Source organism: Mesocricetus auratus, unplaced genomic scaffold, assembly GCF_017639785.1.
Source record: "Mesocricetus auratus isolate SY011 unplaced genomic scaffold, BCM_Maur_2.0 Super-Scaffold_15014, whole genome shotgun sequence".
In the NCBI taxonomy this organism is placed as follows: domain Eukaryota; kingdom Metazoa; phylum Chordata; class Mammalia; order Rodentia; family Cricetidae; genus Mesocricetus; species Mesocricetus auratus.
Window position 1 is genome coordinate 13,526,044 of NW_024429186.1, and position 25,485 is coordinate 13,551,528.

General features: G+C 47.2%; 1 protein-coding gene across 3 annotated transcripts in view; it reads right to left on the bottom strand.

Moving 5' to 3' along the window:
* The window catches only part of Ak7 (adenylate kinase 7), a 62,428-nt gene that overhangs the window by 26,936 nt on the left and 10,007 nt on the right, over positions 1–25,485 (bottom strand). For all 3 annotated transcript variants that reach the window (XM_040742534.1, XM_040742533.1, XM_040742535.1), the window contains exons 4-9: positions 21,229–21,323; positions 15,961–16,071; positions 8,344–8,424; positions 7,095–7,183; positions 3,237–3,327; positions 1,304–1,381 (exon numbers count right to left, since the gene is read on the bottom strand). In XM_040742534.1, coding sequence (XP_040598468.1) covers positions 1,304–1,381; positions 3,237–3,327; positions 7,095–7,183; positions 8,344–8,424; positions 15,961–16,071; positions 21,229–21,323 — 545 coding nt within the window. The remainder of the gene's footprint in view (positions 1–1,303; positions 1,382–3,236; positions 3,328–7,094; positions 7,184–8,343; positions 8,425–15,960; positions 16,072–21,228; positions 21,324–25,485) is intronic.

Genomic DNA, 25,485 nt, shown 5'->3' on the forward strand with positions numbered 1-25,485 from the left:
TTGTCGTCAGACAAAAATCACTACAGTTAAGGAAAGCCAGGGTCCATTCACTGAACAGGAGAGTCAATCAGCACTGTGTGTTTACAGAACACTGCCTCGCTGTCCCCAGGGGTGGGACCCAGGACCTTAGTTATACTTTTTAACCTGTGAACTCCAACCTCAGCCCTGAGACTTTTCTTTCATTCTGTCTTTCTTTCCTTTTTTTTTTTTTTTTTGAGACAGGGTTTCTCTGTATTGTTTTGGAGGCTGTCCTGGAACTCACTCTGTAGACCAGGCTGACCTTGACCTCAGAGATGCGCCTGCTTCTGCCTCCTGAGTGCTGGGATTAAGGGCATACGCCACCACTGTCCAGCTGCCCTGAGACATTTTAAAAGGCCCTTCAAATCTGTCTTTTAGAGCAGGCAGCTTTGCTTTTGGTTGGACAAACAGCTCAAGAGTAGGAAGGCACTGGAAGCCTCTTCCAGTCCTTTCCCTTTCCTTTTCCACTCATTCATTTCTCCTTCCTAGCCTAAGATGCAGCCCAGGTTAACCCTTGAAGTCACTATATTGCCAAGGATAACTCTTGGTTCTTCTGTTTTCAATCCCCAAGTTTAGGATCGAAGGTATATACCACTCTGCCCATCTTTTCCCCCACCCCACCCCCAGTGCTGGCAAGGGGATCTGGGGCCTTGCATATGCTAAGCAAGTGCTTCATAGCCCAACCCTTAGCTTTCTGAGACTGCCACTGCATTATGTGGTGCCAGCCTGGTATTGGTCAATGCCTTGCACACAAGAGGCAAGCACTCCACTGAGTTAATGCCCCAGCCTTCTCTCTGCTTTTTATTTTGATTGAGGGTTTCACCTACTTGCCCAGGTTAGCATTGAGCCCATTCTGTAGCCCAGGCTGGCCATGGACTCAGATCCTCCTGTCTCATCCTCCTTGGTAGCTGGGGTTACAGGTATGTGTCTGTCAAGCCTGGGCCTATCCCTTTAAAATATCTTATTGTGTAATGCATATATTTTGTCTTTATTTTGTTTGTTTGAGACAGAGTCTCAAAGAGCCCAGGCTAGCCTTGAACTAATGACAAGCCTTTGAGCTCCTGATCCTTCTGCCTCTACTTCTTGCATGTGGGGATTATAAGCATCGATAGCCATACCAGCTAGCATCTGTTTTGAATAATGCCTCTTCCTGGTTAACCCCCCCCAATAAGTAATAAGTATAGAGGAAATTATTCTAATTCACAACACCCCCATACCCCATTCTGCCCCTTCAATATTATTCAGGGAAATGGTTTTTGAAAAAAAAAAATCTTTTTATACTGACTGTCAAGTCCTTTGTTAGAAAAGCATTTTCTTTTGGTACTTTCTGGATTTTTCCAGGGCCAGTATTTTTGCTGATGCACTGTTGGGGAAGAAACAGAGGTATTATTTGGCTTGCTTACAAGGTTTTACAGGAAACTCTCACGTGAATGTGAACAATACCAAGCGTATACACTCTCAGAGGCATTTTCAAAATTGTACACAGATCATTCAGTCACTTATGGGTTCTGAAAACACCAGCAAGTAGAGACGGGCAAGGCTGGGTCTCCCGAGTTCCAGAGAGGAGACAGACGTGTGCACAGATCACTGTCCTGTGGGTGTTCATGGTCCAGTGGAAAGAGTCTGTGCTGCTCTCTATTAAACACTCATGATGGGAACCCCGTGTTTGAGATTGAGCTCCTGCACTGAACCCCAACAGACCAGAACAAGATGGAGTCACTCAGGCTGAGGGTCACACAACCAAATGAAACCTCCCAAGGGATAGACCCCATCGCAGACCTTTTCTTTCTCCCCAAAACTAGAAATTCCTTTTGTTTCAACCCTTAAACCAGTCAGGGTCCTAATGCTGTGACACTTTGATACAGTTACTCATGTTAGCCAGTGGTGGCACATGCCTTTAATGCCAGCACTTGGGAGGTTGAGGAAGGAGGATCTCTGTGAGTTCAAGGCCAGCTCATCTACAGAGTGAGTTCCAGTACAGCCAAGGTTGTTATACAGAGAAACCCTGTCTCAAAAAAAAAATACACACATACACACACACAGAGATCCTCCTACCTCTGCCTCCCGAGTGCTGGAATTAAAGGTGTGCACCCCCAAGCCCAGCTCTATTTTGCTACTTTGTACATTTTTGTTACAACAACCATCTTAGACTAAAGTACATGGAGGAGAGGCAACTCTGGGTGAGTTAATGCACTTGCCACCAAGGCTGACAGCCTGAGCCCGATCCCTGGCATCCATGTGTGGAAGAAGAAAACCAATTCCCAGATGTTGTCCTCTGACCTCTACATGTACAAGGTTGCATGCATGTGCATTATACACAATAAATAACATAGCAATATTTTTAAAGGGGGGTTGGGGACACTTGATCTAAGAGAGGACATGAGAAGAAGGCAGGAAGGCTGCAGATGAAGAACCAGGAACTAAATCTTTTTTAAATTATAAGTTATTTAACTTTATTTTATGTGCATTGATGTGAGGTGTCAGATCCCCAGGAACTGGAGTTACAGCTGTGAGCTGCCATGTGGGTGCTGGGAATTGAACCCTGGGATCTCTGGAAGAAGCAGCCAGTGCCTTTAAACACTGAGCCATCTCTCCAACCCCCTGGAACTTCATGGTGAGTACAGAGAAGCCAGGTTAGGGCCAGAGGAGACCACAGCAGCTCGGCCTGCTGGGCTGTGAGGAGGCTGTGCTATTTGAAGTTAACTGACTCTTGCCTAGAGAACCTAGAAGTGCCTGTGGTTTGGTGATCTGGTCTCTGTCAGTCCTGCAGGCCAAGTGTGCACAGATTCCAGTATGTCATTTGCATATCTATGATGATCTCCATTCCCTCAGCTGGGACTCAATGCTGATCTTTCTGGCTCTCTTACATGGCCACTTGGGTAGTAATTTCCCAACATTTAGGCTGACATTTTTTTTTTAAAAAGATTTATTTATTTATTACATGTATGTCTGTGTGAAGCTGGCAGATCCCCTGGAACTGAAGTTACAGATGTCTGTGAACTGCCATGTGGGTGCTGGGAATTAAACCTGGGGCTTCTGGAAGAACAGCCAGTGCTGAGCCAACTCTCCAGTCCCCATGGTAGTCAGTCTGAGGCCTAAAACCATTCTATTTTATGTGTTTCCAAGCCCTGTTAGCTTGAGGAAGTCAGTAACTATCATTTACGGATCACGACCTTTTGAGCTAGGTCACAAGGCTATGAGGACACAGACCACTATACCTTGACCAGGTCTTCCAACGTGTGGACAGACTCATCCACAGCCACCAGATAGTGAAGCTTTGGCACGTGGTCTATGACGTTCTGTATCACTCTGCAGAGCAACAGGGACAATAGTCAGACAGGAAAGACCCCCGCAGGCCAGGCAGGTGTTTGGCTCAGTGACCTCACTTAATGTTCGCCAAGATCAGGGGCAGGACTACTCTCTACAGACGAAGGGAGGATTGCGAAGTCAGGCAGCCCTTCCCAAACTAAAGAATTCTTGGGACAGAGCCAGGTCTGCAGACAGACACATTTAGGTCCCCTGTCTGTTTTCTTCTTGCACATTTTCCTATCTCTTTGTTTTTGTTTTTTGTTTGTTTGTTTGCAAGACAGGGTTTCTTTGTGTAGCTTTGAGCCTGTCCTGGAACTCCATCTATAGACCAGGCAGGCCTCGAGCTCACAGAGATCCGCCTGTCTCTGCCCCTGCCTCCTGAGTGCTGGAATTACAGGTGTGCGCCACCACTGCCTGGCTCATTTTTTTATATCATTACTGCTGTCATTATTATTCTTCTTCTGCCATTAGGGTTGCCCTCAAGGCCTTGTACATCCTGACAGGCATGCTACCACTGACCTACTGTATCCCCGGCCCTCTTTCCTTCTACTTTTTATTCATTTTGAGATGGAATCCCACTAAACTGCCCAGGCTAGCTTTATATTTGCTTTGTAGTTCAGGCAGGCAGGCCCTGAACATTTGATCTCCATGCCCCCAGACTCCTCAGTAATTGACATTGAAGGACCATTATTATCCCAGGTACAACCTGGTCTCTTTTAAGTATCCCACCCAACTCTAAGGAGACTTGACCCTGACTCTCATCAGGAAGGCTGGTCTACCCAGTGGCTCAAGTGAGTCTCACAACTGTGTTTGGGGGTCAGCTATTTGCAAAGTGAGACACAGATTCCAGATATGATGACTGTCTTTTTCTTTGGTTTTTCTTGATAGGGTTTTTCTGTGTAATAGCCCTGGCCGTCCTGGAACTCACTCTGTAGACCAGGCTGGCCTCGAACTCACAGAGATCCGTCTGCCTCTGCCTCCTGAGTGCTGGGATTAAAGGTCGCACCACCACTGCCCGGCTATGGTGGCTGTTTTAATGGAAGTCACGCAGAGGTTATCTGAATCGGTGACTGACAGCACTTCTGGCTGCTGCTGGCTGGACTTTGCCAAGGGCTTCACAGGTGGGAGCCACGGAATCCTCACAACACCCCCTGTGAGACAGAGGCAAGGCTGTGGCTGTCCCTATTTTATAATGAGAGACATTATGGTCTGGGCAGACCTACGGATTTCTAGAAACAACACGGGTGAGAAGTCTACTGCAGCGGTGTGCCAGTGCTACCGTCACCACTAGCTTCCTTCAGTGAAATGAAACTCAAATGCGCACATCTACAAGCTCATTTAGCTCACAGCAGAGTGCATGTCCACTCCATGCCTGGTCCTGGGTTCTACCCCTGGCCCTGGAAATGAAAAGAGAAGCAATAATAACGAATGCTCATTTCATATCTGGTTTCTATTAACATCTCAGAGGATTTTAGCTTCTAGCTATCCTTCCTCTGCTAAATAATTCAGTCTTCAAAGAAATCTGCAGGGAGAAAGAAAATGTTCCCAAAAAAGCCCTTCCATAATGCCAAAAAACAAAAAACAAAAACCTGGGAAAAAATCATATTAACTGGGCATGGTGGCACACACCTTTATCCCAGCACTCGGGTGGCAAAGGCAGGTGGATCTCTGTGAGTTTGAGGCCAACCTGGTCTACAGAGAGAGTTCCAGGCCAGATTCCAAAGCAATACAGAAAAACCCTGTGTCAAAAAAAAAATCAACATATTAGGACTGGTGTAACTCAAGTCTTCTCCATTCTCCTCTCTGCAGCTGCTGAGATCTGCAGCTTGCCTGCCCTGGGGTATTTTTCTTCTCAAAGCACATAAGATTGTCCTCCAACTTTAAAAAGAAGATATTAACATCTCCTGTGGAGTATTGGGTTTTAAGAATGTGAAGAGTGGGCTGGGTGTGGTGGCATGTAGCCCTGGGGAGGCCTAGTCAGGGAGATTTTTCCATTGGAGGCCAGCCTGTGATGCCCAGACACAGGGAAAACATCTTCAATCTTTAAAACCTGGTGACATAACGAAAAGTTTTGGGATGAGAAGACACATTTGACTCCTTTCTTCAAGTTAATGTTGACTGGGGTAAATCTAGGATTTTTTTTCAGGGGCAAAGGACTGGAATAAGAGAGGTTATTGCTGCCTAGCCCAAGTTGGCCTGGAACTCTGTATGTATTTCAGGCTGGTCTTGAACCCTTCCTCCTGGGATCACAGGCGTGCACCACCAGATGGGCTGGATGTATGTGCTGTGAAGTCTGGAGTTTATACCACATCGGGGACCATGCTTTCAGACTAATAATAGAAATCACTTAGGTTGGGCTTAGAGGGACCCACACAGAGCTGTGGCCCTTAAGTTCAACCTGTGACACTCGCTCTGGGATCCAGAATTACTTCCTCCCATGAGAGAGGAAAAAATCTGGGACTCCAGAGTCAGCCCTTGGGAGACCATCCTGGAGGGCAGAGTAGCGCCCTGGCTGTTGAAACCACAAGGCCGGTACTCCAAGAACAGTGAACCAGCCTCCCACCCTCTTGCCTGGGTCAGCATCACCTGGGCTGGGCTGGAAAGCCCGTGGACTGTGGGAAATCAGGTCAAGTGTGAGGCTGAAGCGCTCAGAAGTGGCCACCTCCGTCTTAAAAGCCTGCAGACGGGCTGGAGAGATGGCTCAGAGGTTAAGAGCACTGAATGCTCTTCCAGAGGTCCTGAGTTCAATTCCCAGCAACCACATGGTAGCTCACAATCATCTACAATTCAATCTGGGGCCCTCTTCTGGTATGTAGGCAGAACACTGTATATATAATAAATAAATAAATCGTAAAAAAAAAAAAAAAGCCTGTGGACTTGTCCCCCTGGGCAGAGAGCACCATGTGGGGCTGGCCTGCTGTAGGTTGGAATGTTGCACATCAAGAGTCAAAGTTTCTTCAGGCCCTTGGGAAAGAAACAACCATTCATTCCCTTTTAACCTCCATGTCATGAGACTCTCATGTCCATTAGGTGAGCCTCCTGGAATGGAATGCATCGTTAGGCTTGACCAATGTCTGGCCTTCTCCATCCCTGAAGCAAAGGCAACCATAAGACAACATCTGCTCACACAGGAAAGATTTTGTGATATTCCTGTCACCTGCTTAATTCGGGATCGGTGAACTTACTGAATATACTGATTTATGACTGCCTTTGTTCTGAGGCTATGAAACTCCATGTGACCTCTTCCCTTGCCCAACCCCTCCCTTAGGGAAATCTGTGTTCACAGGCCATGGCCTTAGGATAGACGCTTTTCTTATTTCCTTATAAGATTTGAATTCCTCACGGTGGGGAAGCTGAGGCAGGAGGATGAGCTACAGAGTGAGACCCTATCTCAGAGGAGATTGGGGGTTTCAGGGTTACAAGTCTCTGGAACTTTGGCAGTAGATGTGACATTGACATCCATCTCGTCTGGGACATAGAGGAGGAGAAAGAGGTTAACCAGAATGTGTTCTCCAAATCCTTTCTTTTCCAGAGCTGTTTTTCTGCTAAGAAAAAGTCCCAAAGAGATGAAGCTACACTTGTAATCAGAGACGTGAAAACTTTGGGGGGACAATGTCTCAGGTGAAAATGATGGTGCTAAGTTCGTACTTGGGGAGTACATGGGGAGAATGAACACCTTGTGTGTGAGGGTCACGGCACTGTGACTGTGAAGATTAATCGTACATATTAATCACCCAGGACAGTCACACTTCCGGGAGACAGCTTACCCTGCTAGATCAAGAACATGAATGGTTGGAACAACATTGGATCCATCTCCAAAAACAGGAAGTGCAGGGATCTCGCCCAGCCAAGCCATCTGAAAGAAAGACAAGCAGAGAGTGTTTGCCTGGGCACGGGTTTCTCCCTCTCAGGCCACATCCAGGTCAGTCAGAGGGCTCCAGAAGTGCCACCCCCCTGACCTCTGGATGTCTTCTCTTGGATTCCTTTCTCTCAGACTGTTGTCCTACTGGCCCCATAAAAATCTACTTGTCAACTGTTAGATCTCATGTTATCTAATGATCTACAGTATGTGACCCAACAGGAAACTGTTTTTTTCCCCCAGGTGGGTCTTCACCGTCTAGAATTTTTTTCCCACTTGGTATTGAGGACACTGTCGTTTCTCTTCCTGCCTGGTCTCTCCTTCTCCAAACACCGGGGAATCTGAAGACCCCCCCCCTCCTCCCTGGTCCATGTGGACTCTCCTTAGACTCCTTCCTGCTGGCGGACTCCAAGATCATATCTGAGATCCAGACTTGATCGATGACGTGGCTGCTTGTTTGTTTGTTTTAACTTTTTCATCTCTTATTAAGGCGAATTTGTGAAAATACTGCCAGATATGCTTATGGACCTTCTCCTTACATTTTAAATTTGTATAGTGTGTGTGTGTGTCTGTGGAGAGACAGAGAGAGGAGAGAGACCATATATGCCAAGTATAAGCATGGAGGTCAGGCTAATCTGTAGGAATTGGTTCTTTCACTGGGCATTGAACTCAACCCTTTCCTTCCCTCCTCTCCCTTCTCCTCCCCTCCTCTCACCCCTACCCCTCTCTCCTCCTTTTCCTTCCTTTCCTGAGACAGGGTTTTTCAATATGTCCTAGGCTGGCCTCAAACTTGAAATCCTGCTGCCTCTGCCTGCTGAGTCCTATTGTGACTGGTATGTGGTACCACACCTGCCTTCTAAAGCCCTTGAGATACATATGGTGGGCTGACAAGATGACTCAGCAGGTACACACAGTCATTCCACAAACCTGACTCTGACCCCCACACTGGAGCTGAGGCGTGTGCAGTCCCCAAAACACACGTAATATGCACATGTATAGTAATAATAAATCAAATAAATGACAACAAAGAGCCCACATGGTTTTAAGTGAGGATAAGGGTCAGGATGTGGGATGAGGAAACCGCTACTTTGTCAGCTAACTCGAAAGTGAAATTAAATTAATAAAAAAAAAGCCATAGAGTCATTGAAAAGTCAGACCTTAAAAAAGGCGTGTAAGATCCCTCCTTCCACTCCATACTGAATTCCTGTAGCTACTACATAAGTTGCAAACTTTTTGCCCTAAAGTAGAAAAAAAAGGGAGGGGGGATTGATATACCATTAGTCATTTTGAATTAGAACTAGACTTAGTAACTAAAACAGACACTGTTGCAGGCTCTTTCAAGTCTTTTGAGCCCCATAGGTAACATCCCAATAGGCGAACAAACAACTCCACGCAATTCAGAAATGTATTTCCAACCACCATTGAAATTTAATGGAGACCGGGTGGTGGTGGCACACTCGAATCCCAGCATTCAGGAGGCAGAGGCAGGCACAGCTCTGAATTCCAGGCCAGCCTGGTCTACAAAGCTACACAGAAAAACCCTGTCTCAAAAAACCAAAAATAGAAACAAAAGAAAGAAGGAAATTTAGTGGAAAGGAATAAGCTAAATTGAATCAAAGTTGTTATTTGTGAAAATAACGTCTATGAACTCTAAGCTGGCACCAAGAGGAAGGGAGCTATGAAAACTGGTTCTCTTTTTATTTGTTTTTTTGAGACACCGTTTCTCTGTGGCTTTGGAGGCTGACCTGGAACTCCCTCTTGTAGACCAGGCTGGTCTCGAACTCACAGAGATCCACCTGCCTCTGCCTCCCGAGTGCTGGGATTAAAGGCGTGCGCCACCACCGCCAGGCTCCATGCAAGGCTTTTAAATGAAATGGATGTGTCACTTTGCTCAGGAGAGTCACTGTGGCCTTGATGACACTTATTTGCAAACCAAACCCGGCTTGGTGGCTGCAGTTCCAGCTGCTCTGGAGGTCAAGGTGGAGGATTACTTGGGCCAATGCAGTAGACAGACCAGCCTGGGTTTCCCAGCAGTACACTGAAAACCAACACAAAACAAAACTTTCAAAGTCTAGAGAGTCTTATGCAATAAATGGTTGGGACTTTTTTTTCCTGGATTGCTAATGTGTGGTCCAAGTACAAAAGATACAGTGGCTTCTAGAAGTTTCTTTCAGCTCCCTAAAATATTTTTCCAGAGCTGGAGATGAACCCCAGATCATCAGGCATGCTAGCAAGTACTGGGCATTCAAACCCCACCCCTGGTCCCCCTGAAACTTTCACTTACTGTCCAGGATGCCCCAGCTTAGTGAAGAATCCCTGCAATCTTTTCTTAATCATATTGGGAATTTATTCTCACTTGAGAGGTGTGTGCGTGGGCCGAGCTTATCTGTGAGCAAATGTGCACGAGGGAAGGAGGGGGATTACTGCTGTCTTCCAGTCATCCACCAACAATTGAAACAGTGAGGTTGGAGAGGTGGGACAGTTTCATTGTTGTTGTTACTGTTATTGTGCTGGGTTGGAACACAGGCCCCTACGTGTGTGAGAGGCAAATGCTCCACAAAAGCATACCCATACACCTCAGAACACGTGTGGGTATCAGAGGTTAGTCTTCTGAAGTTGGTTCTCGCCCGCCTCATACTCCAGGCGAGCTGGTTTATTATACTCCAGGCTAGCTGGTTTATACTCTAGACTAGCTGGTTTATACTCTAGACTAGCTGGTTTATACTCCAGGCTAGCTGGTTTATACTCTAGACTAGCTGGTTTATACTCCAGGCTAGCTGGTTTATTATACTCCAGGCTAGCTGGTTTATACTCTAGACTAGCTGGTTTATACTCCAGGCTAGCTAGTTTATTATACTCCAGGCTAGCTGGTTTATACTCCAGGCTAGCTAGTTTATTATACTCCAGGCTAGCTGGTTTATTATACTCCAGGCTAGCTGGTTTATTATACTCCAGGCTAGCTGGTTTATACTCTAGACTAGCTGGTTTATACTCCAGGCTAGCTGGTTTATTATACTCCAGGCTAGCTGGTTTATACTCCAGGCTAGCTGGTTTATACTCTAGACTAGCTGGTTTATACTCCAGGCTAGCTGGTTTATACTCCAGGCTAGCTGGTTTATACTCCAGGCTAGCTGGTTTATACTCCAGGCTAGCTGGTTTATACTCCAGGCTAGCTGGTTTATTATAGTCCAGGCTAGCTGGTTTATACTCCAGACTATCTGGCCTGAGAGTCCCAGGAAATTCTCGTGTTTTTCCTCCCGTCTCACAGTCACAGTGTTAGGAGTGAGACAGACACCGCGGCACCCACCCCACTTTTTATGTGAGTGCCAGAGATCAAATGCAGGTTTGCCAAGGCTGCCCAGAAGTGCCTTTTCCTGTGGAGCCATCTTGACAACCCACCCAGTGAGATTTCTGAGGAGGACTTGTGTCACTGTGCTGTGGGATAGTTCTACAGTGTCCTCCTAAGGCTCAGTACCGGCGTGGAACTAAGAGGAGACTTTACAAGGAGGGCACAGTAGGTCTTAGGTCGTTGGAGACTTGCCCTTGAAGGGGTATTGGAGGCCTGGTCTCGCTCCCTTTCTCTCTTTCATACTCAGCCATGAGGGAAACAAGCCTCTCTTGCTGCCTGCTTCCACCTACAGCACCATGCTGCCACAGGCTCAGAGGAACAGGGCTGACTGGTCATGGACCAGAACCGCTGAATGATGAGGCACGATGAACTCTTCTTCTTTATAAACTTTAACCCTGGGCATCCTGTTGCAGTAATGGCATGCTGGCTGACACAGTGTAATTGTCCCACATTCCTCTGTGTATGGACCAGTGGATAAACAAGGCACGGAGGCTCAGTCCTCTGGCTTCTCATGACCACAGCAAGTAACGTGACCCCAGGAGACTTCTGAAGGTCATCCTGCAGATCTGCCAGCCTCTGTTAGTCAGGTGCACAGAGAAACTTTCCAAGCGGAGATTCAAGAACAGCTAAGTTTAAAGAAGATGGGCAGCTGTGGCATGGGAGCAGAGGGGGACGAAGCGTCAAAGGGCACGACACACAGGACACAGAGGCACACAGGACACGACACACAGGACAGGACACACAGGACACGGCACACAGGACAGGACACACAGGACACACAGGACACACAGGACACAGAGGCACAGAGGCACACAGGACACACAGGACACAGAGGCACAGAGGCACACAGGACACGACACACAGGACACACAGGACACAGAGGCACAGAGGCACACAGGACACGACACATAGGACACGACACAGAGAACACATAGGACACACAGGACACAGAGGACATACACGACACACAGGACACAGAGGCACATAGGACATGACACACAGAGGCACACAGGACATGACACACAGGACACCACACACAGGACACCACACACAGGACACCACACACAGGACACCACATACAGGACACACAGGACAAGCATCTTAAGCATGGGTGTGGGGCGGGCAATAGAGATGTTCTGTTCACTCACCCAAGAGTCAAGGAAGAAATTGTTCCAGTTAAGTTTTAAATCGCCCAGGACTGGGGAGGTGGCTCAGTGATTAAACCTTGTTAGTCAAGCATGAGGACCAGAGCTGGGATTCCCAGAACCTACGTAAAGGGTACATGGGTGTGGTGGCCTGGCTTCAATTACATCTTCCTCTGAAGGGGATCCATCCCTAGAACAACTTAGTGAGACTAGCCATACTGGTGAGCTCTAAGTTTGGTACACACACACACACACACACACACACACACACACACACACACACAGTGCATATACAGACATGCAGACAAAACATATGCACATAAACTAAAAATTAATAGGGATGAACTAATATATTTATATAAAGTATTGTTTTAAAAATAAAAAGCTGCCAGGCATGGTGACACATGCCTTTAATCTCAGCACTTGGGAGGCATAGGCAGGTTGATCTCTGTGTGTTCCAGGACAGCTAAGATTTTACACAGAGAAACTCTGTCTCAAAAAAACAAGTAAATAAATAAATAAAAATTTAAAACACTATTTAGACAAGGGTGTGAAGAAGACACTATCAAAAGTTATTTGAACAAGGGTGTGAAGAAGACACTATTGATCCCCTTTAGATTACAGGTATGTGTGTGTGTGATTATACATTCTTTTTTTTTTTTTTTTTTTTTTGGTTTTTTCGAGACAGGGTTTCTCTGTGGCTTTGGAGGCTGTCCTGGAACTCGCTCGGTAGTCCAGGCTGGTCTCGAACTCACAGAGATCGGGCGTGCACCACCAACGCCCGGCTGTGATTATACATTCTCATTTAGTGAATGAGACATATGAATGATCAACACGGTTAATAGTTTAACAAAATAATTAGCCGGGCGCTGGTGGCGTACGCCTTTAATACCAGCACTCAGGAGGCAGAGGCAGGGGGATCTCTGTGAGTTCGAGACCAGCCTGTCCTACAAGAGCTAGTTCCAGGACAGCCTCCAAAGCAATACAGAGACACTCTGTCTGGAAAAAGCAAAAAAAAAAAAAAAAAAAAGAATTGTTAGCTGAAAGAAATTTAGATAATGGGATATAGTCCCTTTATTCTGCAGCCTGAGCCTGAGGCTGTGTCTCACTGACAGAGCACTGCCTACCTAGCATGTGTGAGGCTGTGTCTCACTGACAGAGCACTGCCTACCTAGCATGTGTGAGGCTGTGTCTCACTGACAGAGCACTGCCTACCTAGCATGTGTGAGGCTGTGTCTCACTGACAGAGCACTGCCTACCTAGCATGTGTGAGGCTGTGTCTCACTGACAGAGCACTGCCTACCTAGCATGTGTGAGGCTGTGTCTCACTGACAGAGCACTGCCTACCTAGCATGTGTGAGGCTGTGTCTCACTGACAGAGCACTGCCTACCTAGCATGTGTGAGGCTGTGTCTCACTGACAGAGCACTGCCTACCTAGCATGTGTGAGGCTGTGTCTCACTGACCGAGCACTGCCTACCTAGCATGTGTGAGGCTGTGTCTCACTGACAGAGCACTGCCTACCTAGCATGTGTGAGGGCTTGGCTTAATCCCTAGCATCACTCTTGCCACCAGTGTTGAACTAGAATTACTAGAATTTCTAACCCTCTCCCGTTCTGCTCGGTGTGTTGTTGTTGCTTTGAGAGTGGGTCCCACTATGTAGTCCTGGCTGTCCTGGAACTTGCTATGGAGACCAGACTGGACTCACACTCAAAGACGTCCGTCTGCCTCTGGCTCCCAAGAGCTAGGACTAAAAGTGTGTGCCACCAGCTACCTTAGGCTTGTTTGTTTTTGAGTCAGAGGTCACACTTTGTACCTCAGACTGGTTTTTAATGCACCATCCTCCTGCCTCAGCCTCCTGAGTGCTGGAATTGCAGGTATGAGCCACTACCCCTGGCTCACTGTTGGTTTTTTTTGGGGGGGGGTAGGGGTTGGTTTTTCAAGACAGGGTTTCTCTGTATTGTTTTGGAGGCTGTCCTGGAACTTGCCCTGTAGACCAGGCTAGCCTCGAACTCACAGAGATCCGCCTGCCTCTACATCCCGAGTGCTGGGATAAAATGCCACCAATGCGTTTGTACCACATTCCACAAGTCAATGGGATTCTGCTGGGACAGAGCTGGATATTTGAAAACCCTGTTGCTATATCTTGTGATACCACAAGGTGGCGCTCCAGAGCTGTCATCACTCATCACTTTGAACCTTGGGTTTGGGAATGTGATGACAGTAGCACTTGCCTCACAGATTTCTTCAAGAGGACACATGAGAGTCTGGAAATTGGCTTGGAATACTGTAGGTGAAAAGTTCAGCACCTTGCGGGGCAGGCGTTTGAGCAAGCCTTGTATTCCTTTTCAGTTACTACTTACTCATTAGAGGACACTTGCATCAACCATTGCAGTAAAAGATAACATTATTAACACATTCCAGCCTGGAGTTGGTAGCACAAGCCTTTAATTCCAGCACTCGGGAGGCAGAGGCAGGCGGATCTCTGTGAGTTCGAGACCAGCCTTGTCTATAAGAGCTAGTTCCAGCTCCAAAGCCACAAAGAAACCCTGTCTCAAAAAAAAAAAATATATATATATATATAAAACACATGCCAAATGACATATTTGGCTGCAATAGTAGCTTTTTGTTTTCTTTTGTGGTGGTGGTGGCGCCTGGGGACCGAACCTGGGTCCTTGCCCATGCCAGGTAAGCACTCTGCCATTGGATTCTACCCCACACCTATACTTCTTCTTTTTTAAGAAGATTTATTTTCAATTATGTGATTGGAGGGTACATATGAGTCCACAGGCTCCTTAAGATGCCAGAGGCATCAGATCCCATGGAGCTGGAGCCTCCATGTGGGTGCTACAAACTAAATCTGAGTCCTCCAGAAGTGTAGAATGTGCTCTTAAGCGCTGGGCCATCTCTCCAGGCCCACCTCACCCCGTCAGTCCCCACCCTGGACAGAATCTTGCTAAGCTGGCAAACTGGTCTTCAACTTCTCTTGTACCTCAGACGGGCCTCGAACTTGTGTTCCTCCTGCCTTGGGCTCCCCAGCTGTGAATACAGGTGAGGACCTGACGGTTCCAACTTCACTGTGGCTGTTTTGTATAGAAATCATCTTGTTGTGTAGCCCAGGCTGGCCCCGAACAGTAACAGGCATGTGCCACCAGCTTCTAGACCTTTACCTTGACCTGTGTCAAGATAGACCTTATTGAATGCTGGACTTACAGTCAGGAAGAAAATGCTGCCCCTCCCCTGTTTTGGTGTCTGGTAGATCTTGGTTTGAATGGATGCTCTCGCCTCTTTCCTGTGCTGTCACAGCTATGGAATGGGGACAGTGCACAGGCCATGGGACTGCTGTGAGGTGCAAGCAGGTCAGGCAAGCTTAGGCATGCTCAGGGTGGCGCTTGGCCAGCCCTGGCTGTGTGGTCCTGAACTCACCCTGTAGACCAGGCTAGCCTCGAACTCACAGAGATCTGCCTGCCTCTACATCCTGAGTGCTGGGATAAAATGCCACCCCCACAGGCCTCTGCCTCTATTGTTTTTTGTTTTGTTTTGTTTGTTTTCAAAACAGAGTCTCACTATGTAGCTCTGACTGTCCTGGAACTCACTATGTGGACCATGATGGCCTCAAACTCCCAGAGATCCACCTGCCTCTGCCTCCCTAGTGCTGGGCTTGTCTATTAGTTTTTGTTTGTTTGGTTTTTGGGGTTTTATTGTTTTGTTTTGACTTTGGGTTTTTGAGAAAGGGTTTCTCTGTAGCTTTGGAGTCTGCCCTGGAACTCGCTCTGTAGACTAGGTTGGCCTTGAACTCACAGAGATCTGCTTGCCTTTGCTTCCTGGGTGCTAGGTTTAAAGACATGCGCCACCACCGCCTGGACTTGTCTCTATTTGTAAGAGGGGTTGATATTGCACTTTTCAGAGCTATTTGAAGAAAAATATTAAGACAGATTCTAGGAACCAAGAACAGGTGGTTCCTTCCATTGCCAAACCCCTAGGTGGGGGAGAGCCCGAGGTGAGCTGGGAACCCAACACAGGGCCTTCAGTTCGGTGGACTGCATCATAATCTGGGTCAGGGACTAAGGATGGGATACATTGCTTGAACCAGAAGCTAAGACCCATGGGGAAGTATGTGGAACTACACCATGGTGTTTACATTGTTGTGATATATTCTGGCCAAGCAAAACAGCCCTGGAAAGGAAGCAGGGCTGAGTATACAGAGAGGAAAGTTGCCCAGGTGCGCGGCCTCACAGAGAACCCTTCCCACCCCACAATGTCCTGTGTGTCCAGACTTACATTTTTTCCAAACTTGAGAACTATCTTTTCCGCATTGATGTGGTCCAGGAAGTTAGGGTGATGCTTCCTTCTTCGATAATCCTCTTCTGTGAAGGGAACCTCAGTGTCCTCCTAAGGGAGATGCCAGATGCAGGTCATAGTCAGGGAGGCTGCACAGCTCCCCCTGGCCCAGCGTAAGCTCAACACTACCTGGTTCCCAAGAATGAAAACCGCGTCTCCCAACAGCACAGAGGACCCCTGATAGCACCCACATCAGAAACTGAGAAATACGTTCTGTGACAGACATACCAAGGGCTCTGTAAATGTACTCCATGACACATGCAATAATTACGCACCAACTGAAACATAAAATATTCTTTTTGTTTGTTTTGACACAGGGTTTCTCTGTGTAGCTTTGGAGCTGATCCAAAGCTCTGTAGACCAGGCTGGCCTCGAACTCACAGAGATCCGCCTGCCTCTGCCTCCCGAGTGCCCGGCTAAAATATTCTTTAAAACAAAACATAATGCTGGGCCTCTAGGCCTGTGTGGGGTGGGCCTTGCTCATCTTGTCTGGGTTGTGCTTTGGGATCAGCAGGAAAGTCACCTTGATGTGGCCTCAAAACAAATGAGAACAAGACCCGCCGGGGTCTGCCTTGGTTGTTCAAGTTCGGCTGCAGACACCAAAGGCAATCATGGGCATGGCAGTAGGCTCTGGGCACAGATGTGATGATCTAGCTTTGGGACATGGCCCGGCCATCAGCCTTTCTATTGGTTACGGCTGTGTATTGAAGGGTAGCAGGGTTGCTAGCTGTAAACCGCACGGCCACACTGAAGCTCTGTGTGTACTAAATGAGGGTCTTTCAATGCTAGCATCCAGGCACACCTTGGCCTGGGGAACCTGGCCCCTTGGGGATCCTGGCAGAGTGTGTCACCTCTCCACACATGGCAAGCAGTACCCTAACTCTGTAGGCAGTTGCAAAAGGTCCCTTTAAGAGAGGAGCCCCGCCTACTTCCTCTCTCTCTCTTTCTGCAGTTCCTCTGAGGAGGCAGGCAGATCTCTGTCTCTCTTTTCTCTCTGTGTCTCTCCCTCTCTTCTCTCTCCCCTTACCCCCCCCCAACCCTGTGAGTTCTGCCTGCCCGGCATATTTGTCTCTCACCCAATCACCAAGGTCTCCCTTGGGGCAACATAGTATCATAACACTAACAAAATGGAGGACTTTTGTTTGTTTTATGACCCAGGGTCTGAGGTTGCCCAGACTGCCTTTACATTTGCTAAGTACCCGAAGGGAGTTTACCCTGAACTTCTCATTTTCTTGCCTCTGGTAAGAGCTGAGGTTGACCTGTAAGCCTCACTTTGTCCAAGGACAGATAACTTCATGGAATGCTGGGGGCTGCTGTTCATGTAGGGTAGCAGGTCGCGTGTTTTCACTTCAGTAAACATGGCTGGTTACTCCAGCTGCACTGGATGTGCTTGAGCCCATGTCGGTGGGAGGTGCATAGACAGGAAGTACAATAGGATGCATGCTTGCCCCTGATTGGAGGACAATGGGAGGGGAAGACAGTGACGGAAAGCCCTGTGGGTTCTGCCTTTATGAGCACCTGACTGAAATAATGCCATTCTCTGGGAGTCCAGGGTATGGACTTAGCCTCTGTCCATCTTCCTGGCCACTATTCCACAAGCTTGCTTCAGCTGGACAATTGTCCTGGAAATTTTCAGATTTAACGCCTCCACCTCCTCAGCCCTGGGATTACAGGGTTACGCGGACCACCACGCCCAGTTACACTGGCAAATGAAACACTGCCTGCTTTGAATTCACATTTACAGATCTGGGTCCTGGAAGCCTTAGACCTTTCCCTCTGTGGTTGCAGTAACAAGAGTGTATGAAATATCTAAACAGCGCCGTGGCTGTAAACCGAGAAGCGTGCTCATTCAAGACAAGAAATGGATTATTACCAGAGAACATGGGCAAGGCAGTGGTGGTGCACACCTTCACTCCCAGCACTCCAGAGGCAGAGGGAGACAGATCTCTGTGAGCTCCAGGCCAGCCTGGGCTATGGAATGAGTCCTGACCGCAAAATATGAAAAAAATGCATATATGGTACACTCAATGGAGGCTGAAATTTGCACAGTGACCAAGGGCATTTGGGAACTTAAAAACAAAGGAACAAAAACCCACAAGAGGCACAGTGGTGACTGCTTTCAATCCCAGCACTTGGGAGGCAGAGGCAGAGAGATCACTGAGTTTGAGGCCAACCCGGTCTACAGAGCGAGTTCTAGGATGGCCACAAATACACAGAGAAACACTGTCTCTGAAAACCAAAAATAAATAAGCAAACAAATAAATAAAAATTAACAATGTAAGAATTGTGTGGCATGCAAATATTGTTCCATTGGAACCTGCAGCTCACTCCTGCAGTGTCTGAGGAGCCCCATAGCTCGATCTCCAAGCCCTGCCTTCTCCAACAAAGAAAAGGCACCCAAAAGTCCAGTTCTGCATTCTTGGTGGCTGCAGCAGCTCCTTCCCCGAAGTTTCCAACAGCCCAAGTCTCTGTCTGAAGTGTTCAGTTTTTGGCCGTACTGGGGCACAAACCCGGCTTGTCTTGGACACATCATCACCCCTCACCTATAGGCTGTATAACCTTCCTGCTTTAATTCAGGCTCGTGACTTCTCTAGCCTAGATCTCTGGACTGGAGAACTCACCCAGGACTTGCTTTGCTCAAATAAACCTGTTCTTTTACTTTCTCAATTTGACTTGATCAGGCTTACTGCATTGGGGGAGAAACCTATTATTGAGATACAGAAAAACTATCAAATATGAACAGCAAGGTGGCTTCCCTCCCGTGTGTGTGTGTGTGTGTGTGTGTGTGTGTGTGTGTGTGTTGGCAGGCATTCAGGTAAACATGTGTGGGTATCTTCTGCTGAGCTATCTCCTGAGCCTCGAATGATGTTTTCTATGCCAGTAAATCATATCTGCAAATATGTTCAGTTAAGGAGAGAGAGTCTCACAGACAGCTCCCAGCAGAGTGGAGGATACACTCTTGACTTTAAAATGGACTCTGTGAGAAAACTACAGGACACAAAGTCATGTCACAACCTGTTCGGGTGGCTCTATGATTGGAGTGAGTTACAAAATGGAAGAAAAGGGCCAGGTGTGGAAATCCCAGTACTAGAGAGGTGGAGGCTGGAGGATCAGAAATTCAAAGTCATCCTCGGCTGCAAGTGAGTTTGAGTCTCTCTGGGCTACATGGGCTCCTGGTCCACGTGACTGCAGCCAAGGTGGGAACTGGAAAAAGATGAAGGAGGCGTGAATCAGATGGTCAGGGCTCTGTTGCGGAATATAGATTATCCTGAAAGTTACAGGTCGTTGGAAGGGGCGGAGTTGTGTGTCTGTATGTGTGTGTGTGTGTACATACATCCACAATGTGTGCAAATATTCACAAGCGAATGTGGACAGACAGGTGCCATGGCCTGCGTGTGCGTGTTAAAACTCAACCCGGTGTATCAGGACCACTGATTGAAAGGAACTCACAGTGTAAAGAATAGAATCCTCCACTAGGTGGAGACAAACTTCTTTTTTTCCCTGGTTAATCCATAGTGTCCGTTCAAGGACCCGCTTCACCTTAAGATAATGTGCTTTTCCTTTCTGGAGCCCTCACTGTCCAGTGCAGTGAGTCCGGGCCACCCTGAAGTTTGGCATGTCTGCTAGCTATTTGTCTTCCCTCCCTTCTGGGGCTGGCCAGGACCGAGAGATCCTTTCTTAGCTGCTAATCAACACCAGGCGTCCTCACTCATCTCCCACACTCTCCTCCTGTCTTGGTGCCTGCCAGCAGGAGACTGCCCCATGCTGCCTCATCTCAAGCAGCCTGACTTTGGTCCTTTTCTTTACCATTCTCCTCCTGCCTTCGGGGCAGCTGTGAGGCTTACAGATTGCTTGCCTTGGGGTTTTCCTTTTAAACTAATATCCTGTCCCCAATGCTTCTGGTTTTGTCCTCTCAGAAATCCTTTTATTAATGAACCTCAACAGGGAACCCCACCTTCCAGGTGTCGTATGATGGTTCTGTTGGGACTTCCCAAGATTTCCAGTAACACTTCTTTTCTTCCCTGTAGTGCTTTGATTGGCAGAGAAAACAAACCCATTCCTGCACCCCTAGATGGCATCAACAGCTGAAAACGGCCATGCAGCAAATTTCATAGTCAGGGAAGCTGACAGCTGAGCTAGAAAGTTGCCATGGATAAAAAGATGGGCTGGTGACACATTTTGGAAGATGAGTTAAGAACATTGGCTAACAAACTGCTGGATAAGTAGAAGGATGGATGGGTGGGTGGATGGGTGAATAGATGGACAGATGAATGGATGGATAGGTGGATGGATGGGTGTGTGTGGTGTGTGTGTATGTGTGTGTGTGTGTGTGTGTTTGTGTGTGTGTATGGAAGGATGGATAGATGGGAGTGGGGATGGAACAAATCCAGTACTGGTGATTCTTTTAGGAGAAAGACACAAAAACATAGTTTGTGAAGGAAGATGTAGCTACTCTATCATTCTGTGTACATGGCAGATCCTGGACAAATTACATATTACATGATTGACTGTTTTTTTACACCCATGCGTCCAACCCATAGACAGGGTTGCCAGATTAAAGAGAAATAAATGGGACATCCAGGATAAACAAATGAATACTTTTTTTTTTTTTTTGGTTTTTCGAGACAGGGTTTCTCTGTGGCTTTGGAGGCTGTCCTGGAACTCACTTGGTAGTCCAGGCTGGCCTCGAACTCACAGAGATCCGCCTGCCTCTGCCTCCCGCGTGCTGGGATTAAAGGTGTGCGCCACCAACGCCCGGCTAAATGAATACATTTTTAGAGTCCGTACACTGAAAGAATATTTGTGCTAAAACTTAGTCACTACTGGGGCTGTAGCTCAGTGTCAGAGTGTTTGTCTGGTGTACACAAAACCCTGGGTTTGAGCCCTAGCACCACATAAAAACTGAGTATGCCATGAAAGCCTGTAATCCCAGCTCTCTGGGTGTAGAGGTAGATGGATCTAAAGTTAAAGCCATCCTTGGCTATAGAGTGAGTTTGAGGCCAGCCTGGACTATATGAGGTGCTGTCTCAGAAAACAAAAGAACACATACAAGAACCACCAAGCCTTGGTGGTATGTAAAATAATGAACTCCCCTAGATCTGAATGTAGGTAGAGTTGATGAACTCTGTTGAATGCTTGAGATGGGGTGGGGTTCAGGAGTGTAGGGATACACAGATCCCTGTGAAGAAAGGCTAGCAGTCCACTCACAGGGTCCAGAGGTTTGGATCTCGCCCACGTCATCACCGTTGACAGCAAAATGAACACCTTTCTCTTCTCAAAATGGACGACTTCTTCATTCAATGCTGTGGGGGCAGAAACATAGAGCAGCCATTTGAATCCATAGAAGAGTTTTTTTTTTTGCTTTGTTTTAAACATTTTAATTCTATTTTTAGTATTGAGTGAGGGTATATCCATGTGACTGCAGATGCCAGCAGACCTTAGAGGTATCAGCAGCTGGACTTACAAGTGGTTGTGAGCTACCCAAAACGAGTGTTGGGACCTCTGCAGAAGGCTGCAGTCAGGGGGCAAAGGCCTTCTGGGGTTCCACAGAAGCCGTTTCTTTGTAGTTTAGGCTTCAGGTGAGGATGTAATTTAGGCTGTGTCTTCCCTTCACATGTAGCTGACTTGGGGGGTGGGCATGGGGACTCTGCTTCGGGGACCCAAGGGCTGGGGTAGAGAGCCTAGGCCAGGTGGAAATGCAGTTCAGGAACCAAGTGACATGAGTGTGTAGAACAGGCATGCACAAGGGGCAGTGATCGTGTCACTAATGGAGGGTTCTGCCATAGGCTATGGCCAGCCTGCCAGAGGGGGGGTTATGGTTGCACTGAAGAAGTCTTGCTGTTGGCTGATTTTGCTGAGGTACCATAGGGGTCCTTGGAGCATCAGGCACACTTGCAATCCTGTTAGGTGACTCCTTACACAATAGCACACCGAGGTGCTGGTGTCCCTGCTGAAAAAATGCAGGGACTCACCCTCAGATGGGAGAGCATGGCTGAACTCAGCCTGAGGCCACCGCGCTACGCGTCCATGCTGATCCCAACTTCAATCGTTCCTTTGACATTTGCTTGCTTTTAATTCTTGTAAGAACATTGCCTTTTCCATTTAATTTTGTTCTTTCAACGTTTCCTCTCTGCTGTGCTTCACTTTGGCCTGTTTTGTGAATCTGTGTCACATTTTCTAGGGCTCTAACTGGGTCACCTTTTAAAAAATGTGTGACACTTATAATAGGTTGAATATGTTCTGCCTGTCCCCCCATAGAAGCCAGCATCCCTTGTTTGCAAATATTTTCCCCTCAATGCTAGGAGTTCATTCCTTTCTCCTGTCCTTCCTTTCACAGTATCCATGAAAGGCGAGGTACAAGAATTCTAAAACATTTCAAAACAATACAGTGTTGGTAAAGAGCAGTATTCGTTAAGGAGGATCATGTCAGGGACCTCCGGCCATCAACCAGGCACGGCTGCCTCACATACTCATAAGAAAAGACCCTCATAGAAAGTATGTGACTCGGGACCACCCTGCTACCTGCCAAATTCCAGAAACAGACCTGCGGCTTATCTAGGGCGTAGGCTTAATAGAAGGTGGATTGTGAAAGATAAAGTTAGAGTCTGCAGTTAGGTTACCAGAGGACACAGGATGCCCTACCCATCCCACTGACCTTCCGCTCTGCCAGGTTCATTGCAGCTACAGCACATCCCCCATTCCTTCCCCTCCTCCTTTCCCTATATAAATCCCTTTGGGATGAATAAAGTGGTCGCCTTGATCAGACTCTTGTCTTGGCGTCCGTCCTTGTATCCCCCGCCCCCCATCTTTTCCCTAGGTGTCCACCAGACCCACGATGAGTGTCCTGCGGGTGGGACGTTAGGATCACTCTTTCTTTTCTTTGTTTCCCTGTTCCCTAGCCTGACCTCCAACTAGCTGTGAAACAAAGGATGCCCTTGGACTTCCGATTCTGCCTCCACCCTCAGAATGCTAGGGGTTGTGGGTGTGTACCATCACGTCCAGTTTAAGCACTGCTGGGGATTGAACCCCTGTTAGGCAAGGACTCATTTGAGCCACATCTCCAACCCTGTATCTTTCTTTTCTATCCTTGCCCCACCTGCCTGTCTTTTTTGCTATTTTTTGACAGTTTTGTGTGTAGGCAGCTTGGTTTCAGAATCCCAGTCTGCTGTGGGATATTTGTACACTGTGTGAAGATACATTGCTGTGGTTGACGTTATGAAGAGCTGCATGGCCAATAGCTAGGCAGGGAGACCAGGCGGGGCTCTGGGGAGATGGAGCAAGAGGGATCCAGGCCTGAGAATTACACAGGAGATGCCCAGAGACGAAGAGGAAGTCAGACATACAGAATGAAAGAAAGGTTAAAAAGTCATACGTTGAAATGTAGATTAATAGAAGCAGGTTCATTTAAGTTATTAGAGCTAGTGGGACAGGCCTGAGCCAAGGCTGAACCTTCATAATTAATAGTCTTCATGTTGTCAGTTGTGAGCTGGTGACCTAAAGAAAGATCCAGCTGTACAGTCCTCTCATCTCATCATGTACTTAGGGGCTGGAGAGGGGCTCAGCCGTTGGTTAAGAACATGGAGAAGGGATCTCTGTGAGTTCGAGGCCAGCCTGGTCTACAGAGCGAGTTCCAGGACAGCCTCCAAAGCCACAGAGAAACCCTGTCTCGAAAAACCAAAAAAAAAAAAAAAAAAAAAGAACATGGCGAAGACCTAAGTTCAGTTTCCGCTGGGCCATGTCTGTCATTCCCAATGTCTGTAACTCCAATTCAAGGAGACAAGAGGCCTTCTTTTGGTCTCTGTGGGCGGGTACACACACACACATACTACACATTATACACACCACACATACACACCACACACACATACCACACATTACACACACACACCACACATTACACACACACATATCCCACACTACATACACACATACCACACATTACACACACACACCATACACACACCACACACATACCACACACACACCACATACCACACATACCACACACATACCACACAACACACACATTACACACACAACACACACACTACATACACACCACACACACATCACACACACTACACACACACCACATATACCACACATTACATACACACCACACACACACACCACACACATGCCACACATTACACACACATACACCACACCCACACCACACACAAAACACACACACACACACCATACACACACACACACACACTGTGCATACCAAATGTTGTTTTTTTCAAAGAATATACATTCAGAATATACATTCATTTTAAGAAAAACAAGATCTGGCCAGATGAGGTGACACACAACTTTGATCCCAATACTCAGGAGGCAGAGGCAGTAGGATCTCTGTGAGTTCAAGGCTAGCCTGGTCTACAGCAGCCAGGGCTGTTACACAGAGAAACCCTGTCTCAAAGAAAACCAAAAAAAAAAAAAAAACAAAACAAAACAAAAAAGAAAGACAGACAGACAGACAAGATCTGAAAATGTGTCTGGGGTAAAAAGACAAAATCCCTGACTTTTCTCTCTAGGCTCACCCACCACAGTGGCCTAGTGACTGTGCCAGCAGAATATATAATGACTGTATTTTCTTGCACAGAAACATTCTACCTCACAAGCCACACACTTTAGTTAAACTGTTTCCTCCAAGTAGAGAGGTGAAGTTTTCTTAAAGAAAAAAAAAAGAAAAGAGAAATAAGATGTGCTCTACATTTAAATCCCAGGAGAACCAGTGCAATGCCCCAGTTTGAGAAATGTTTACTTTTCCTGGAGGAGTCATGGGGTCATCCTCTGATGGGCTGATGCTTATCTGTCACAGTTGAAAGTCTATGTTTACTGTCTAAACTCCAGAGTCAAGGGCCATCTCTGGCTGGGGCAGGCAAGCATAGGAATAGCTTAGTACCTGAGGGCACCTCTAAACTTAGACAACAAACACCCCCTTTTCCAAGAAGGCATTCAGCAGCCTGTATGGACTACCCATGCTCACCTCTTTCCAGATAACGCATTTAGCAACCTGGTGGCAGCCTAGAACTCCTCCCACACCAGGCTGCATGCACATGCTTTTAACTGTGCACATGCTACTCCTCTTAGTGGCCCTCAAATGATGGCCATGTCTCTTTAAACTTGCCCCAGATCCATATCCTGAGACCAAGAAAAAATGGGCAGATCTAGGCTGAAACTTTAAGTGTGTGTGTGTGTGTGTGTGTGTGTGTTTGCCATAGCAGCTGTGCAGAGGACAGAGGAAAATCTGTGAGAGTCAGTTTTCTGCTTCTGTCACATGGGCCCTGGCAAAGGAATTCTAGTAATCAGGCTTGGTGGCAAGTGTCTTTAATGAATGAGGCAAACTGAGTCCTCAGAGTGACCTTTTAGAGAGAGTTCCCTATTCACAGTCTGTATGTCTATGCATAATTGGGCATGTATATGATCAAAATCAAGTGCAGCATGGGAAGGGGAATG